Source organism: Ascaphus truei, chromosome 2 (genome assembly GCF_040206685.1).
Source record: "Ascaphus truei isolate aAscTru1 chromosome 2, aAscTru1.hap1, whole genome shotgun sequence".
Classification (NCBI taxonomy): domain Eukaryota; kingdom Metazoa; phylum Chordata; class Amphibia; order Anura; family Ascaphidae; genus Ascaphus; species Ascaphus truei.
The window spans coordinates 67,382,535-67,401,120 of record NC_134484.1 but is presented as its reverse complement, the minus strand read 5'-3'; the positions used below and the strand labels follow the sequence as shown (position 1 = coordinate 67,401,120).

At 44.2% G+C, this 18,586-nt stretch overlaps 2 protein-coding genes across 5 annotated transcripts in view; one reads left to right on the top strand and one right to left on the bottom strand.

Annotated features, from left to right (window-relative positions):
* LOC142480193 (2-iminobutanoate/2-iminopropanoate deaminase-like) overlaps window positions 1–12,490 on the bottom strand; it is a 31,363-nt gene extending 18,873 nt beyond the window's left edge. The window contains exons 1-4 of one of the 4 annotated variants that reach the window (XM_075582659.1): window positions 11,971–12,490; window positions 7,112–7,186; window positions 4,700–4,805; window positions 2,509–2,563 (exon numbers count right to left, since the gene is read on the bottom strand). In XM_075582659.1, the coding sequence (XP_075438774.1) occupies window positions 2,509–2,563; window positions 4,700–4,805; window positions 7,112–7,186; window positions 11,971–12,035 (301 nt within the window). In that variant the 5' untranslated portion in view covers window positions 12,036–12,490. Of the gene's footprint in view, window positions 1–2,508; window positions 2,564–4,699; window positions 4,806–7,111; window positions 7,187–9,814; window positions 9,965–11,970 lie in introns of those variants that run through there. The other 3 variants (XM_075582660.1, XM_075582661.1, XM_075582662.1) reach the window with 3 other exon arrangements.
* On the top strand, window positions 11,291–15,424 carry LOC142480239 (ribonucleases P/MRP protein subunit POP1-like). Its single transcript, XM_075582663.1, has 3 exons — window positions 11,291–14,046; window positions 14,768–14,899; window positions 15,033–15,424. The coding sequence occupies exons 1-3, from the start codon at window positions 13,941–13,943 to the stop codon at window positions 15,200–15,202; spliced, it is 408 nt and encodes a 135-aa protein (XP_075438778.1). The 5' UTR covers window positions 11,291–13,940; the 3' UTR covers window positions 15,203–15,424.
* The last annotated feature ends 3,162 nt before the right edge of the window (window positions 15,425–18,586 follow it).

The window sequence follows — 18,586 nt, the reverse complement described above, 5'->3', positions numbered from 1 at the left end:
CTAGAGTATAACATTCAGATATCAGTAATCGCGGCAGAAAGTCGCATGCAATGAGACCACACTGCAAGGGAAGGATGTGCCAAGGACAGATATCCATTTGTCATACAAATTTAGGAGCAAGATGGTCAAAAATGACTCATTACATCCGTCATAAAATCGCCCAAATCTATTGATATGACTCATGTGTGTAAGTATTAGAGAAATTAAGTTCTGAGTGTGTTTATATATTGAGGCAGGAAATTAAACGTCTTTTTAGGAGTTTTTTTCTTCTTCTGGTCGTAAAACCGTCAACCTAGCAGCTAATTTACGACCGGGGTGAGCTTATGTGATTTTCAATGGGAGAAGAATGGTACAGTATGTAGGGCTTGCCCTGGAGTTATGAAATCAGAATTCAAGAGACGTGCTTTTGGGATCGCTGTTTAGCCCTAGACTTAATAAAAACTGTTCCCATTCTGATTTCTCTGTCTCTCCCTCCCCTTCTCTGACCATCACCTATCATTCAACACCACTCATTCCTTTCACTCCCTCCTACCTGTTCTCTTCACTACTCTCAAGACTTTCGCTCCATTGACTTCTACCCTGTATGTTAATCTCTCTCTCACTCAATATCTCCAAATCTCTCTCGATCTACATGCCTCTTCTCAACGCCGTCACACCTGTCCCCTCTAACCCACGGCCTTTTGTTAAATTCATATACACGCTTCCTTCACACTTGCTCCTCTGAGGAAATCTCAAACTCGGGAGAGGAGAAATTTATAGTGCAGAATATCAGCCTGTTTTAACTCTGCTCTCACGAAGGCCAAACAAACGACTTTTTCCTCACTCAACACTCTCAAATCCAACCCATACCGTCTTTTCTCTGTATTCGATTCCCTCCACAAACTTCCCCTGAAGCCTTTGCCAACTACTTTAAAAGGCAGGGTGGATGCTATCCATTCCTTCTGTCCCTTCCACCTCCTCTCTGCTTCTATCTAAACCTCCTTATTCCACTTTTGAGTCGTTTTCTCCTATTACAGAGTTGGAAGCTTCTAAGCTGATTTTCCCTTTTTGAGGGCTATATTAAAAATGAGGATATCATGGGATGACATCTATTCTGAAGAATAACATTTAGATATTTATAGTTGTTGCAAATAGACACGTGCAATAAGGTCAACCCCTTCACGTTTAGGAGATGGCAAGGGACAGATATCCATGTGTCGCTCAAACATAGGAGCAAGTCGGTCAAAATGAGTATTGTTACTTCCAGAAAACTTGCCTGAACCTATTGATATGACTCGTGTCTAAAGTGTTGGAGAAATAAAGTTATGAGACCTTTTATATATTGAGTCAGACTTTAAACGTCAAGAAAAGCTATTTTTTTCTACTTCTTTCATGTCGTAAATATTAACCAAGTAGCTGATTTAAGACAGGAGTGGACTTACTGTATGTTGTTCTCAATGAAGGGAAGTTAGCATATAAAGCCCTATTTTTCAATTATGAGTTAGAATTCAACAGGTGTGTGTTTTGGAATCAGAACATGTGAATTATTTTCTACTCCAGGAAAGGACCTATGACTGACATACATACATACTAAACTTTAATAAGTGATGGTTTGGGCTCTGAATTAACCGTTTGCACGCTTTGTATAGAGTAAAGTACATTTTCCGACACATTTTGATACAACAATTGTGTTTGTTAAGTGCATAGTTTTTTTTTCCTATAATAAAACAGGGACCGTAGAACCTGGGAAATAGATACACAATTTGCACATTTCTTGGGTGGTGGCAGCAGGTATTAGTGCAACAAAGTAAAGGGTAAATATTAACTCATTGAAAGTACCTTGCACAGGAGAAAGGTGAGTTGGCTAGAGTAGCCGTGTGTATTAACCCTGGTTGTATACTGTATATAAAAGTCACATGCTCACAAGTGTGCTGTCTGTGACAACTGGTATATTGGGACAGAGTGAGGGGAGATGGTACGCATTTGAGGGACCTTTACGGAAGTTGGAAATTGGGTCAGCTAGTTAGCTGTGTATTAACCCTTGTCCCATATGCAGGTCACGTGCTCGTAGGTGTGCCACACGTGACAATCGCCTCTTAAATTAAAACATCCCAATAGCCTGGTTTCATGGCTAATGTCTCACACCCACAGTCACTCCTACCAACCATTGTGGCCAAGCACTGCCATCAACTGCACTTATTCCCTCACCTGCTGTAAATCTCCCAACATATCAAGTAGATTGTAAGCTGTCTGTGGCATGGTTTTCTCTTTCCGATTGTCTGATCTTGTTTGTTGCACTTATTGTCTTGTATTATTGTAGTCTCTCTCTTGTAAAGTGCAGAATAGAGCCGTGGGTGCTATATAACTACATACTGTATGTAACAAGCGGGAACAAACTCCAGCAAATATGCTAAGGACGATGAGACTCTTATTGGTCTACATGACTGTTCTAATGAACTCATGTCAGTCACCTGGCACTTACTAGATATTTAGCAGCTTTGGTTAAGTAAAAACGTGCACTAAACTTACCATTACTATAACTACATCCTGCTGCTTTCAGGATTTCACCCATGTTCACTAAAGCCTGGAAAAAAAAAAAAAAAGTTTAGTTTTACTGCAGCTAATATTTTACTGTTTATGTAGGAAGCACAACTAAGCTCTCGCAGACCTGTAATAAAAATGAAATGTCATCAATGTATCCGTTGATACTATAGGAACTAGTTTGTACTCTTTGAAGCATAAAGCCGTCATTAGGAGAACAAACTTCAGAAGTTTTCAAATTATTACGTTTAAAATATGCTTAGACCTCCTGGTCCTACTCTGTAGGAGCTATACAAAATTAATTCTAAAATAACATGGTTGTGACACCCGTACTTTCTCCTCCTGGGTTAGAAGGTAGACATATTGGGCCTCTGATGTCATTTATCAAATTGGCAGTATCAGTCTGCAGCTCACTAATCCCTCTGCGTATGACTTCTGGAACCATACAACCTTCTCCTTAACGCTCCAATGTAAACCACCATTGGAAAAAGAAGATGGAAGAGGACAGGTCTGTGATGTGCCTGAGGAAGCAAAACCTCATGGATCACTTAATGAACGATTCGCAACTAGTTCCCTTGTCTGAGGCTGTCATGATAATGTCATGAGGTATTGGGTATTTTTAATCCCTTTGGTGCTTGAGGGGTTAATGAGCTACACTTGTGTACAAAATACCAAATGCTGGGTTTGAAACTGGGCAGGACTGTTTTCTGTCTGCTCTGAATGTCAAAGTATTCTGTAGAAAGGGGTGGGCTTATGAAAATATTGTATCTAAGTCTGGGCCAGGTTGTTACTGGGCAGATCTGACTAGGGGCATGCTTGGATAGCATGGCAGATCTCATCTTCTGAACCAGTGCCTCTCTGGGGAAAATCCATAGCATGTGGTAAGGTACTGTATAGGATTTTCTGTTTTACCCCTTTTATTTTAAGAAGCTGTTCTGCCTTATATTGTAATTGTATGTTTATCTTTTAATACCTTTTCTGTAAGTTAAGCACTGTATTGTTATATATATTAAACCCTTTAATAAGAAATGCTTTGGGCTCTGAATGAACTTTGTGCACGCTGGAGAGAATAACTTGCTAAACTCAGGCACATGTTACTACAGCTGATTTTGTGTTAAAGTGCATAGTTTTTCCTATAATAAACAGGGACCTGAGGCCCGGGCAGATGTTTTAGTCTAAGATCCTTCATCATATCTGCATAACCTCAGGTGGTGGCGGTGGTATATTGGGACGGCTTGAGGAGAGATACAACTCATTTGAGGGACCCTTGAGGGGGTGAAGAGTGGGGCAGCTTGCAGGTTGTGTATTGATCCTTGATACTGTAAGAGGGGATACTGTCCATTTGACGGACCTTTGCGGAGGTGAAGAGTGGGTGCGCTTGCGAGCGTCGGTATTAACCCTTGTCCCGTATGCAGGTCGCGTGCTAGCAAGGGGTCGTACGTGACAGAGGCCAATTTAAGTTTCCCAAGAAGCTGCATGTAGGATGTGAATATCTCTTAGGCCCAGGCCATAGAGGGGTGATGCGATCCGAGCTGCGCTGACGCTGAGGCTCGCCTGCTGAAATCTGGGCGATTTCATGCCCATACAGGCGAGCCAGCGGGCGCCATCGGAGCCGGGGGGAGGTGGTTGGAGGCGGGGCAGTGACGTCGCTGGGCCAATCGCCCGCGACGCACTGACGTCGACGTCACGGCGCCGACATCACGGCGCCATGACGTCGACACTGCTGTGCTGCGATTGGAGGTTTTCAGCCGACAGCGCGCTGAAAAACAGCTTGGCGCTCGGCTGAAACCTCCAACTCGTCAGCACGCCTGCGGACGCTCGCGTGAGCCCCCTCTCAAGGCATCCTCATTGAGGATGCAGGGGCTCAGCGCGGAGCGTCCGCACGCCTCAGCACGGCCTGTCCGTCTATGGACTCGGCCTTAGATTTAAGGAGCTTTCTGGTGGGAAGACAAAGGAGTCCTGCACTCAGGCTCCATGACACAAACATGCTTAAGCAGTGCTAATGTTTTGCTCTAAGTCACAATTCTCATGTTTGTCACCTCTTTGTTTCTTTGTTGATTTTTAATCTTTTTTTTCCTTCTTATTAGTTGTTTGTTCAATGGTTTCCACATGAAAAAAATATTTTATGAAAGAAGTCAGTATTGTTTTATGCAGTGTGAATTAGATTTTATTTATTTACCTGCGTCGCCTCATTCTTAACCCCACCAGCCACAAGCTGTCCGCTTACTGGATCCATTCCCAGTTGCCCAGACACATACATGGTTTTATCTACCACCACAGCTTGGCTAAAAAAAACAGAAAGCACATAGCAGCAAATAAAAAAAAACAATCCACCCAATGTGTGCCCGTAACCGCTGTGTGACATAATAGGTGAACAAAGCAGGTTTGGTGACCTGTGGAAGAAATGGAAACATACTCCCGGGTACAGCATGTTATCTTTGTATGGTGAGGATTAGGGACAGGGTTAAAAAACACACATTTTGAAATGATTTCTAATTTTGTTTAAAAATCAAATAAAAAAAGTGCTGCAAGTATATTATTACATTTTTTGGAACATTTGTGACTTCTTATTTAATCCCCTGGATGATAGGAGGTTGAAAACTAGTGACTCTGGGAAACCTTTTCTCAGATATTAGTAATGCTTTGGAATACTCTAAGAAGATGTTGTCTCTGGGGCTGAGATTTCTTTTCCGATCATGTTATAAAATCACTGTACTTCGATGTCTATTTTGGTAAGTGCTATGCAGCTTGCTGGCATTTGATATATATTTTTATTTATTTATATACATACAGTACCTAGGTAAATCACAAAAATACTTAACCAAACATGGTATACAAACTTTCTTGGATGTTTTTTTTTTTTTTTAATGATATAGATATATTACTATTTCTTATACAGCGCCGACATTGTATATTTATTTAAAAAATATTTTACCAGGAAGTAATACACTGAGAATTACCTCTTGTTTTCAAGTATTTCCTGGGCAGAGTTATAATGACAAATACATGGTTACAAATACATAGTTACATTAAGTGAAAAGGGTTATACATTATATACAAGACATAGCATGTACAGTTAGAGATAATATATATTATAGGCGTATGTAACAGTTACAGACCAGATTAATGTGAGACAGCTTTAGTTTTGAAAGAACTTAGACTGGTGGCGGCAGTGAGAGTCTCCGGTAGACTGTTCTAGTTGTGGGGTGCACGGTAAGAGTTGATTATATATAGTGCTGTACATAGACTATTGCAGGCACAATGAGTCCCTGCCCATAGAGCTTACAATCTAATTTGTGTGCCTGAGGCACAGGGAGATAGAGATAAAGTGACTTTTCCAAGGTCACAAGAAAAACTGACCCTAAGGCCCGTTCCATAGTGCCTGCGCTTGCTGCGCAGTGTGCGCGGCAGTTTTAGTTGGGTCAGCCTTTCTATAATGGCGCGCGCGCACACGGCAGGGAGAGTGGAACCGGCCGACAGGGGGGGAAGATGAGAAAAATAATGGATTTTTGCGCCGCTACCGCCGCTGAAAATGTAAGAAAGTAAGTGTGTGTGTACAATGTTATTAAAAAAAGTATTAAAGGATTTATTTATTTGAAAACACACACACACAAAACATGTGCGGCACGTGCACGCGCCTTTGCATAGGCAAGCGCGTGCGCACGGCCGCACACAGTATATAACAGCCCTAAGATTTGAACAAAGTTCACATGCTTCAAAGTCATTGACATTACACACAATCTACTTCTTCAGGTTGGCTTGTCATAAAAATGCCTTGTTTTGGCAATATATGTTGTGTGTATGTCGACTTCAAATGTTTCTGATACACGTTAAACAAAGCTAAAATGTATACGTGTGATCAATGCCTCATGTGCTTCTCTACCCCCAACCGCCGCTAATCTGTTTGCATTTGTATTGTCAGGATATGTGTTGGAACGACTAATCTAACAGGTATACCAAGATACAATACACTTGTTAGTGACACAATAGAACAGCTGAGAGCAATGTGACATTCTAGGATGTAACCAGCAAGGGGGCAAGAATTGCATGGCTTCTTTGATTGGACAACTTAGGACAACTCCCCCTGCATTTTTGTAACTTATTTAGAGACTGGAAGTTCAAAGGACAAAGGTCTTTGAGAAACATACTGTAGTTAGTAATTGTAATGCCATCAGCAAGTGCTTCCCAAAAAAATGGAATTTCAAGTGGCTTGTCTTTTTCACATACACAGACTTCGTGCAGATAAGCAGTAGCAGGAGTCAAATACAATGCAGTCTAATAATTCACAGAAATGGTTTCATTCTACACATTCAACTTGACATTTGAAAGCTAGTCCTTTTTAGACATAGGAAAAACAGGATAAAAATCCAAATAGCAGTGCTTCAGCAAGGTGGATACATATAAAGGCAAACAGTATCAAATATAGCCAGTTGGAGGAGAGGTGAAATAAAGCTGTCTGTGGTATTGGATCCAGTGCACTTGATAGCAGTAAGAGTAAAATAACATGTAATGTCCATGTGGGTTGAAGACAAATATAGATATAAGTATCAAACAATCCTGATATTGCTTCACCGGACTTCGTTGATCTTACCTGCAGCACTGTTCCTGGTCAACAACTCCCCTTGGTAGACAAGGGAAGAAACAATATTCACTTGCACAGCCACTTCTCCATTGGTGCGTGCATCACGCAGTGTTGTATAGGCAAAGTAGAGAATCCAAAGATTGCAGCGGTGCACAGCAGAAGGAGGGGACCAGTACCAAAAATATGAGTTAAAAACGAATATTTATTGAAACATGGTGTAGAGGGGGAAAGGCAAACACACTCTGACGCGTTTCAGGCTAAAGCGCCCTTTATCAAAGAGTACAATCGCGTCTCACATACTCGCAGTTATAAAGGGGATTCCCCGCCCACAAAACTCACTGATGTCGCGCGATTTTGGCGCGAAAATCAAAGTTCAATGCTATTGGTGAATCCAGCTCCCAATCAGAGCTCTAGATTGAGAGGGTGCGTCTGATGCGGGTGAGGCTTCCCATTTGACTGCGAGGACGGACAAAATGTAAACAAACAGATACTGTTAAAACTAAACAAACAATGAACACATATATCTATAAATTCGCGAATTGGTTCCTATTATGGATGATGATTGAAGGAGACATAGTATGAAATAAGATATCTCCATAGTGGTAATACAGGTAAACCCCGTTATAACGCGGTCCTCGGGTCCACCGCGTTAGTAACGGGGTCGCGCTAATTTTTTTTTAAAAATGGCCGCCGCGCGCCTGATCGGGAGGGAGGGAGTAGGGAAGGAAGTTAATTAAATAAATAAATAAAAAGTTTTTAAAAAATGGCGGCGATTCATCCCTCATCCCTCTCCCTCCCAGCCCCCTCCCAGCCCCCTCCCTCCCAGCGCCCTGGTTTTGCGGTGCGCGGCAACGTGTGTCTGTGGCTGCTGACATGTGAGAGGCTCCACAATCCCCTGACGAAGTGACGTTCCCCGTCACGAAACGCGTAGGGAGGAGCCTAAGAGGTACTGCCCCCCACACTCAAGCTGCTAGTCACTGAGAGGAGATGGTGACGTCATCCGAACCGCGCCGGAATCTCGCGAGGTACACGCGGCACCGAGGCGGACATTCAGAGACAGAGTGCAGCTTTTTGGGTGTGCTGGGTCGGGCACTTCTTTGATTTTACACTCACCGACTTTTGTGAGTATTTTAACTGTTTTAGGTAGGCGTCCAATAAAAGTTTTTATTTCTGCGCAATCCTTTGCCCTCTTTTATCCCCACTGGAGAATAAAAGACCGCAGGGACCCTAAGACTGATCCAGGAGAGTACGTTCCAGAAAAGGAGACCTTCCTAAACATCCACGGTAGCGGAGGACACCACGAAGGGTTCGTGATTTACCGAAGGCGACCAGGACACAGAAGGCTCCAAGCACAGATTCTCTCCCCTGCATGTATTTCATCTACTTCTAGTTGAACATACAACGTGAAGAGGACTGTATGCTTTACATTTTGTGAACTGTGATTTTGAAACCATCTATCATCAGCTGACCTTTCAGGATTGGGACTTACAGTCTGTATATCCTTTAACTTTGAACTTTAATATCACTTCACATTTATATCACATGCGCCAGGTTTATGTCTATTTTTGTATTTGTATTCATGTGTAGAGGTTTATTTTGGGATATTCCTCAGTAGATCACCAGGCTGCTTTTTTTTTTTTTTTTTTTTTTGTGCACTGCACTGTTTAATTCATTTGTGCACTGCACAGTCACATTTAGGTATAGCGCTTGTCACAGTATATTTTGTATTTTTATTGTAACAAAAACATTACTGAATCTAATAAAAAAGTGCTCAGCACAGCACAGAAACCACAGTTTAAGCACGCACAAATAAAGAGTAATATAACGTTACAGTGTAAAGTGCAGTTTCTAGAATTTTTGAGGGCGTACCCTGTAGCGGTCTAATTCATAATACAAAGAGAACCAATGATAAAAATATGAATTAACCTTATACACCAATGTTCTCAACCCGTGTTCCATGGAACTCCAGGTTTGCCCTGAATTCTAGGGGTTTTACCAGAACTTCAGTAGGCAGAGAGGTGATTGAGCGCTCTGCATCCCAAGTTGTTCTGAAGCAGCCGCTCTCTTTCCTGCAACGACCCCCTGTAGTTTTATGTACATAGGATAGGTAAGTGGGGGTTCGGCCATGTCACCACATTTTTTTAAGCTGATTTTTTTAACACTGATTTGCACAAAGGGCCTTAGTCTACCTCACAGGACTTGTAACACTTTGTTACTGAAAGTCCCTTAAAGTACACAGTTGTCAAAATAGTTATTGACCCAGCTGAGGCAATATGAAGGCTGTTGTACAGTCAGTATTCAGAAGTCCTTAGCAGCAAAACGGAGAAGAACGAAACACAAATTCCACCGTATTTTGCACAATAAACCTTTAAATTACCTGCTTTGAAAAGAAATGCATTGAAGGCCCCTTGGGTAGCGAAGGGGTTAATTCACTCACCAATACACACATCGCAAACTCTGTTTAGTTCCTTTTGTAAAGATAGTATAAGCAAATTATATGTAAAGTTTCAAAACATAATAATGATCTCACTCAGTCAATAACTATCCAGTGTCCAAAGAGCATGACATACAGTACAGTGAAGTTAAACTATACAAGTCTCTGGAACACAACATGCACATTACACAATGTAGGTATTGATGAGCGCAAGTATGTAACCTTCTCTATTTCATCTGGGATTCCAGCAAGGTAAAATTCAATTCAAAGATTCATACCTGTAAATGTTCTCTCCCACAGGTGCCTTGGGCGTATAGACAATACGTCTTAACGTCAAAGACATGATCAAGTGGAAAATGTCTGCCTGCAAATCCTGTACAGTATCTGTGTTCCAAACACTGGCTGTAACCTTTGATACTTATTGACACAAGGAGTCACCCAGCCCTATGATTATAGATCCTACGCTGTCACTACTTCATTATGACCAGTAAAGATGACATCACAATAGGATTTGTTTATAGTAAACATGATGTGTTATATGAAAGAGCAAAAAAAAATCCCTATGAGATGCACTCAACCTCCACTAATATAAAACATAACTTTTAATCATAGAAAAAAAAATCCATGTAATATTAAAACCTCTGGAGCAACAGCCTGTAACTGAGGAGGTGGGGTATGTGGGGGACGTGAGGTATAGTGCTAAATATGCAAATATATACAATGAGTGTAAAGTGCAATCTATATATAAGACTGAAATAATGTGTGTGTATTTGTGCCCCCTGTGATTGGCCGGCGGACGGCCACAGCTCATTGGCCTGTGGGGTGGGCTGACGTCATGCCAACACAGGGTGTGACAGTCACACCACCCTCACACAGCATGCACCTGTTGGCCTCACTGTCCATTTGGTGACTGGCAGGACCGCACAGGGACCCACAGTCAAAGCTTCTCTACTCCGCAGCCTCCCTCACTGTCTCCCCCTTCCCCCCACGCCGCCATCCTCCCGCTCACACCACACACACACACACACACACACACTCCCTCGCGCTCTCCCCCTTCCACCCGCTCCCTCACTCTCTCCCCATTACCAACGCGCCTTTCCTCCTGCTCACCGGCGCCATCCTCCCGCACACCCCCGGGGGGAGAGTGTGCGCCCGCAGGGCGGGGGGGCGTAAACGGAGCAGTGGTGGCCACTCTTTTCTCTCCGCTCCCCCCGCTCCAGTTGCTGGTGCGGTGTCCCCCCTTCTGCCCTGGTCCCCGTGGTTGCCTGCCCGGGGCCGGAGGTGGTAGGTGGGAAGGGCGGGTAAGTGTGCGCCCGCTGGGAGGGAGAGAGCGGAGCAGTGCTTACATGTGCAGCATTTAAAACAATAGTATTGAGTACGTTCTCTCCTTAACACACGTTATTGTGCAATAACGTCTGCTACATGTGTAGAAGACTTCTGGGTGATGCCGATGGAATAAACACAGCTCACTGACCGGAGATCGGAGACTAAAACTGAGACTAAAAAACAGTTTGAGGTTCTCAGTTTCAGAAATACCAAAATATCCAAACGTTTTCCTAGTGTACTTATTAATAATTGTATAACATGCCTGGGGAGGGGGGAGAGAAAGCGTGACATATGGACAGACAATTGCGACTTATGCGCCTATAAAAATAATAATCTAAATGTAGAACATAATATAATTGACTGGTCATAAACATTGTTAAAAGGAGCACATATGGAGCAGATCATGGACTAAGTCAGGAAGAGTTCCACCTACAAAGTTAAATGCTGGGCTTAGCTGGAGGGGAAATAGCATTAGCTGTGTTGTGCAGTTAATTTTTTTTTATCAAAGTCCAGAAAAGATTGCACTTGCCCGGAACTCCCTCCATATCCAATGGGTCCTGCAATCGTTTGATGGGGTGATGTGGTCTTCTTACATACAGGATCCCCATTCAAATGCCACAGGTACACTGTATCACAAACAAGTTATGCCAAACGCACAGGTTGTCCTCGTTATCCAACGTTTCACTTTACAACGAATGGAATATCCAACGCTTTACAATGCAACCCTAAGGGCCATTTACCGACGCCGGAATGCGTTATCCAACGCTCACCGCCACTGATTAACATGGGACTCACTTTACAACTGTTTCACTATCCAACGCTACTTCCAGAACGGATTCCATTGGATAACCGAGGACTGCCTGTATCACATCTAGTGCCAAGGCTCCCGGGGGGCCATTCACTGCGTATATACAAGACATGGCGGTGCACAACGTTTCTGGGCACACAAGTATCCCTTCCTCAGGTGCAAGCCACCTGTCGGTGTGATACAGGTAACACATATGCTGCAAGTTTGTTTTGGATGACTTTATAAAAAAAAAATGTGCATGCTAGAAACAGTATAACTTTACTGCATTCATTGTGCGGAGAAATATAATTCATGTGTTACCTGTATGGGCCAATTGCAGCTGGTGCCTTGGTGGTAGAAATAATTCTTCTGATGAGACCTGCCATGTTTCCGCAGCTTGGACCTGACACAAATGCGGGGACGTGCGTCTACTTAATCTTATTTTCAATGACACTCGTTGAGCTCAGGTTGAACACATGGGATGGGGGGGTGTAACATTCACTGCGCATGCGCCAAAGCCTTGCCTGCAAGTGGGCTAGGCTTGTTGGACTCTCCCTCGGAGCAAACGTCACCATTCCACTACACTCGAGCAAGTAACTAATACACCAATCGGATCCTCCGTACGCATTCTAAATCGAGGCTTGGAACGCGCTGGGCGTCGCACACGTGTGGACCTGTGTGCTCTCCAGTGTCAGCAGCAGGCCAGCAGTAGTAGTGTGTGGTGTCTGGTGCTTCCTGGGTGCAGATATTTGGGAGGAAGCCGGGTGCTGACTGTAGTGTGTTTGGAGAGAAGGTGGCCAGGGTAAGCCAATGCTACAGATCAGGTAATGGGAGTATAGATTGCAATTACCTATGATTTATTTACCCTTTTGTTGCTAGGGGCCATTAGTACATTGCAAGCGTGTTGCTGGCGCCTGGTAAAAAAATGGTGCATCGAGTAATAGTTGTCTAAAGCTGTAGAAACCTTTTTTAATGGATTAACATCACATTACAATGAAATCGGGGTTCACACCTGTCAAAATATCATGAATGGGAGACCTGTACCACACCATATCCTATTAATATTTGTTTTTTAAAAGGTATTTATCATTACATTAATATACCTTTTCATCTGTAAAATACAATGATAATGGTAAGTTGAGCAGATGCTGATATATCTGTTGAATCGATATGTGAACCCTGTCCCTGGGTATTGTGTTTAGTACAGTAGTATATTGCATGACTTTTCAAACTTGCTGTAAAATATGCCCCAGAAAATGAGTTAAACTGTGTTAGAATGTAGTACTTGCATGTACATCTTCAAACGTAAATCAAAATAGTAGAATTAACATTTTTAAATACTTTTTTTATCCTGATCAGTTGGGGAAACAAGTGACACACCAGTGTTCTCAGTCAGTGATTTCAAAGCTTTAACAATGATACAGGTGGATAATTATATAAAACAAAAGTGCAGACAAAGATTGGATGATATTTACCCTGCCAGCCGGATAAATAGGGGACATACTCCGGCTTAATTAACTAGTAGAATAAATAAGACTTGTTTTGTCTAACCCAGTGATTCCCAACAGGGGGTTTGTCCTCAAAATATGTGCAGTATTGGGGTTCCAAGGCAGTATAGTGGATCTGTGGGCCGGAGGGCGGACTGCGCACTTAGTAAGGCTTGCAACTTGGCGTAGGTGGTATAGTTGTCAATTGCAGTAGAAGCTTCCAAAGTCGCTCCCCCACAATGCTTTGTGATCAAAGCAGCAAGGCATTGTAGTGTGTGAATCTGTAAGCACCTGAAGTAATTGACAGCTATACCAATCATGCTGTCTGCACACACTGAGGTGCAGTTTAGGCCCTTCTTAAGCATCTGTTTCCCCCATGATCTCAGGGTACTGTACTGCCTGAGATGGGTCAAACTGTTTTGTTAGCAGTAGACGAGATAGAAAATGGCTACCGCTCACCATATATTAATTCTTAAAATGTACTGATGATCAAGGATAGGGTGCATACGGGATGGATAGTTAACTAGAGAGGGTGAAGGATCACAGAGGTGGCCTAAAAGACTCCTATTTGCACTCGCTAGACCAGATTTGCTAGGCTAGGAAAAATACAATCCTTGGAGTTGCCCCCATAGCCATACATAAACAATTATAAAATCACATTTATTAAACATATATACAATAAACCTTATGTCTAAAATACCACTATGTGGCACCAGGAAAACACAGAGAGAGCAGGGGTAGGGGAATAATTGCTAGGAGAGTTATCCAGATGTTGACTGCAAAAGAAAAAAGTATGCCAAGAGGATGCGAAATCAACCTGCCAACGTGAGTCTGTCCTCTGATTTGGGTGCTGATCAGAGTGGACGATCCCATCGCAATGGTGGACGTGGAAACTTTCAGCCTCCCAGAGGTAAGAGAGAAACTAAAATCAACATGGGGCCTCCAAAAGTCCACCGACACTCACTGGAGGATAAACATTATGACCTGCGTCAGTGCTTGTGACATGTATAGAGCTTTGAAGTGAAGCTTGTTACATTAGCTAAAAATATCTCTGTAGTGGAGATTAACCCCACCCCAAACATGGCGGATTTATTTGATGCATAAAGAAAACTAGACCAGTTAGGCGCACGTTTTGGTACATCTCATAAGAATTCACTGATTGTCTTCTAGAACCACTGCCTAAATCTCTCACTGGCGCAGAATTGGAGCGAAGCGCCTGGATATATTGATGCAGAATCCAAATGAGACCATTTGCACTTTTTTTTTTTTTTTTTTTTTTTTGAGCAATTCTCCAGTTTTCCACCATTGTATATCCCAAACACTATTCTTTTATAGAATAGATACTTTTTACTAACCCTTTGTTCTGGAGTGTACCATAAAACGGGCTTGTTTGGGCAAGCTTCTACTTTCACTGGCCAATTGAAGTTTAATATTTTAAGCTTTTGAAAACATTTGTTTTTGAGTTCTTGAAAGTTTATATTTTTAACACAGGATGTTTTTGGGGCACACTTTTTTTTTTTTTTTTGTACTTGATTACACAGGGGTCCCCACTTGTTGACCTCTTTATGGTTGAATAAAGTCCTGTGATTTTGCATCTTGTGCTTTCTCTGAATTTATCCACTCCTTGCTAGGTGGCCATTCTGGGCCTTCAGGACCACATCCGAGGCTCTCGCATCAATCTCCTGGTCCTCATTTCCAATCTAGAGGAGGTAGAGGAAGAGGAGGACACAGTGACGCGCCTCTAGTTCCCAAATACATAACTGGTAAGTGTATCCAATAGACTAAAATCAATACATTGTATTGCTTTGGGAATGACGCTTTTCAGATATGCACCTTTTTTCATATAAGGTGTTGATTTCTGATATATGCAAACTTACCTTGATTTTATTGTTCTAGCAACAATGTTTGCTCAGGCCCGCGCTGCTGAAATCAATGCAATGGTAAAAGCCGTCTCACAGAAATCGTCAAACTTCCTGGTGTTCCAGTCCTTACCCAGGCATATGCGCAGACGAGCCATGGGTCATGACATCAAGCGCTTAACCCAGAAGACTTCGGGAGATTGCTAAAAAAGAGGTGCCGTGTTTTGTATTGGTTTGGATGCAGTACTACTTTATATAGCATATATCCTACATGCATAATCTTGATCAATATCTATGGTGTAGGACTTTAATGTAATAACACATCTTGCAAGAAATAAACAGGACATGCACTCTTGAGAAAGTTAAAAGGTTAATGACTTATTTTTACTTATTTAATGGTCTGTTTGAGGCATTGATTGACAAAATGATGACTGAATCATAACTCCCATTTTGTGTGTGTGTATATTTCTTCCCCCCCCCCCCCCCCCTGCTTATTCTTTCTACAGTTAAAGGCTTTGGGGCTCCTCAATGAGCCAGTTCTTTTTATTAACTTTTGCGCCCTTGAGCACTTTGCCTTCTCTTGTTTTAGACTTCATCATGATGAAAAACACACCGTATTTTGTAATCAAGGCATCTTTGTCTAACTCCTGCTACATTTTGACATTAAATGTTCATACATTTTTTTTTTTTTTTTGCACATTCATTTAACAAATAACCAATAATCAGATTAGTAAAGTTAATATTCCTATGAAGTAATGCATAAATCTCCCCGACACGCAATATTTCAAACGCTTATAACGGCTGAAAAAACAGCAAAGGAAAAGAGATGAGACCAGAAAAATGTCGATCAGCGTATACTGCTGCTTTTTTTTTTTTATTTTATTTTTTTTAAACCTTCTGCTTTTCTCAGATGGATCCTTCGCCGGCCAATTCAGTTGAACAGCAATTCTACTTGTTACCAAGTAGAACAAAGATAAACCAGTGAAACAAAAATTAAATGAACCCAACAAGCGCACTGATGAAGTGCACTTAAAACAGAAGGGTTAAATCTGAAGAACCCTGATTGGTGGATACTGAGCAAAGCACCCCGCCTAACGCCCACTGGGAGGCAAACTCTGAAACCGTCCCAGTAGACTCGGCGTACGAGTACTCTGCCCGAATACGGGAGTGCACCAGCGCCCGGAACATGACCACGATGTTTGTCGGGACCCCCCCCTCCAAACACTGCTTCCTGGTTTTACAAATGGCTACCTTAGCCAATGCCAGGAGCAGGTTGACCAGGAGATCCCTAGGCTTATTGTCCCGGGACACTGGGCACCCAAAAATAAAAAGATGAGGTGAGAAGTGCAACCAGAACTGCAGGAGTAAGCTCCTCAAGAAGGAAAAGAGGGGCTGCAGTCTGGCACAACTCGAATAAATGTGATATACGGACTCCCGCTCGCCACAGAAGGGACAGGCGGCGGGGGAGTCCGTGAAGTGTGCCAAGTACTCTCCTGTGCTCAGTGCTCCGTGGAGGACCCTCCAACTCAAATCCCCGGCGGGACGGGGAACCAAAGATGAATAGAGTTCCTTCCACCGGGGTCTCTCGTCCTCGTTCGCTGGGAATACCCGCCTCCAGATGGTGTCTGGGCGGGTGACAAGGGCGAGGTAATGCACTATATGGAGCACCAGAGAATACAGGACTTTCCTCGGCATGCCGCGGAAACATGCCGGGGACATTTCCCCCAACTTGCTGAGGTTGGGGGAGAGAAGAGCCCGAGGGGGTTGCCGTGACCTTGGTTCCACGCAAAGATCCGGAGAGCCGAAGTTGATAGGATGACGAGGCTCTCCGGTCTGCAATACCCCCTCAATGAAGGTGCGGGAGTCGGGGTGTATGGCATCTTTAATCTCCTGGATCAAACGACGAGGGACGCGGGCAGTACGCAGATCCATACGGGGCGCGAGCACCTCTGCCCCTACCCAATCCTGCCGCTCATAGTCCAGGAGATCCCCGACTCTGGTCACCTGCGCCAGGATTAGCCGGCGGCAAATAGAGGGTGAATCCAACATCCGAGCCCCCACTGCCGGATTATACAGCAGGGGCTCGGCGAGGAAATCAATCCCCACCGCCTGTTCCTTCCTGGTCGCGGAGACCAGTTTCCAGGCCTTCAGTAAGTCCCGGTAGTATGCCGGCAGCTCCGAGAGGTTTCTACCTAAACCCTCGGGCCTGATGAAAAAAAGTTGCCGGTCATACCTCATATTGCGCAGCTGGCGAAAGAAAAAGGTTGCCAGCTGGCACCACTGCGGAGATGGATCTGCGAATAGGTATCTCTGCAGGTATTGGAGGCGGAAAGTGTGTAACTGGGAGCGGACACACACCACTCCCTGTCCACCCTCCTCCAAAGGGAGACACGCAACTCCCGCAGAGACCAGAGAAAATCCATCAACTTCCTCTGGATCTTGTTGATAAATTCGGGGGTCGGACCCATGGCTATCAGCCGGTGCCAAAGCTGACTGGCCACCAGCTGATTGATTACCAGGGTTCTTCCCCTAAGGGAAAGCATTCTCGACAGATACACCCAAGACCCCAGACGAGCAATGACTCGTTCCTCAAGATCACTGAAGTTTTCTGGGGCTGGGTCTTCCGCAGCAGACAGGTAGACTCCCAGATATTTGAGAGTATCGCTCCCCCACGAGATATTACGAAACGCGGGGGGCAAAGAGTCCACCTGTAAGGGACCCACCAAGATGCCGGAGCACTTGGACCAGTTGATCCGAGCAGAAGAGGCCGCTGTGTAGACCTCTTGGCACTCCTGTGCCCGCTCTAGATCATCTAGGTCCTGGGCCACTAGGAGCACATCATCGGCATAAGCCGACAGGACTACCCGCATGTCGGGCTCCCGCAGCACCAGCCCGGTAAGCCTCTTCCTCAGTAGGCAGAGGAAGGGCTCAATGGCCAGCGCGTACAGTTGCCCAGACAGGGGGCACCCTTGACGCACTCCCCGACCAAACACAAAAGGTGCCGTCAGGGACCAGTTAATCTTCACCAGACACTCTGCAGAAGCGTACAGCATCTGGAGAAAGCCCACAAACGCCTGCAGGGTCTGCATAAGGTAACGGTGATCCACTCTGTCAAACGCCTTCTCCTGATCTAGGGACAGGAAGGCGAGTGATAGACCAGTCCTCTGTGCGTAGTGCATCAGGTCCCGGACCAGAAAAATGTTGTCATGAATGCTCCGGCCCGGGACAGTATAGGACTGGTCGGGGTGAATCACCTCTGCCAGCATGGATTTGAGCCTCAGCGAAAGCGCTTTGGCTACGATCTTATAGTCCGTGCTGAGCAGTGAGACCGGTCGCCAATTAGAGATCTGACGGAGATCCCCCTTTGGCAGCAAAGACAGTATTGCCCGCCGACACGAAAGTGGCATCTCACCGATCTCCAGGGCTTCGGCTAGGACCTCGGTGAAATCAGGTCCCAGCATCTCCCAGAAAAACCGGAAGAACTCCACAGTCAGCCCGTCTAGCCCCGGCGCTTTTCCGCGGGACATGAGACTGAGGGCTTCAGAGAGCTCTGCCAGAGTCAAAGGTAACTCAAGCCGCTCCCTTCCATCC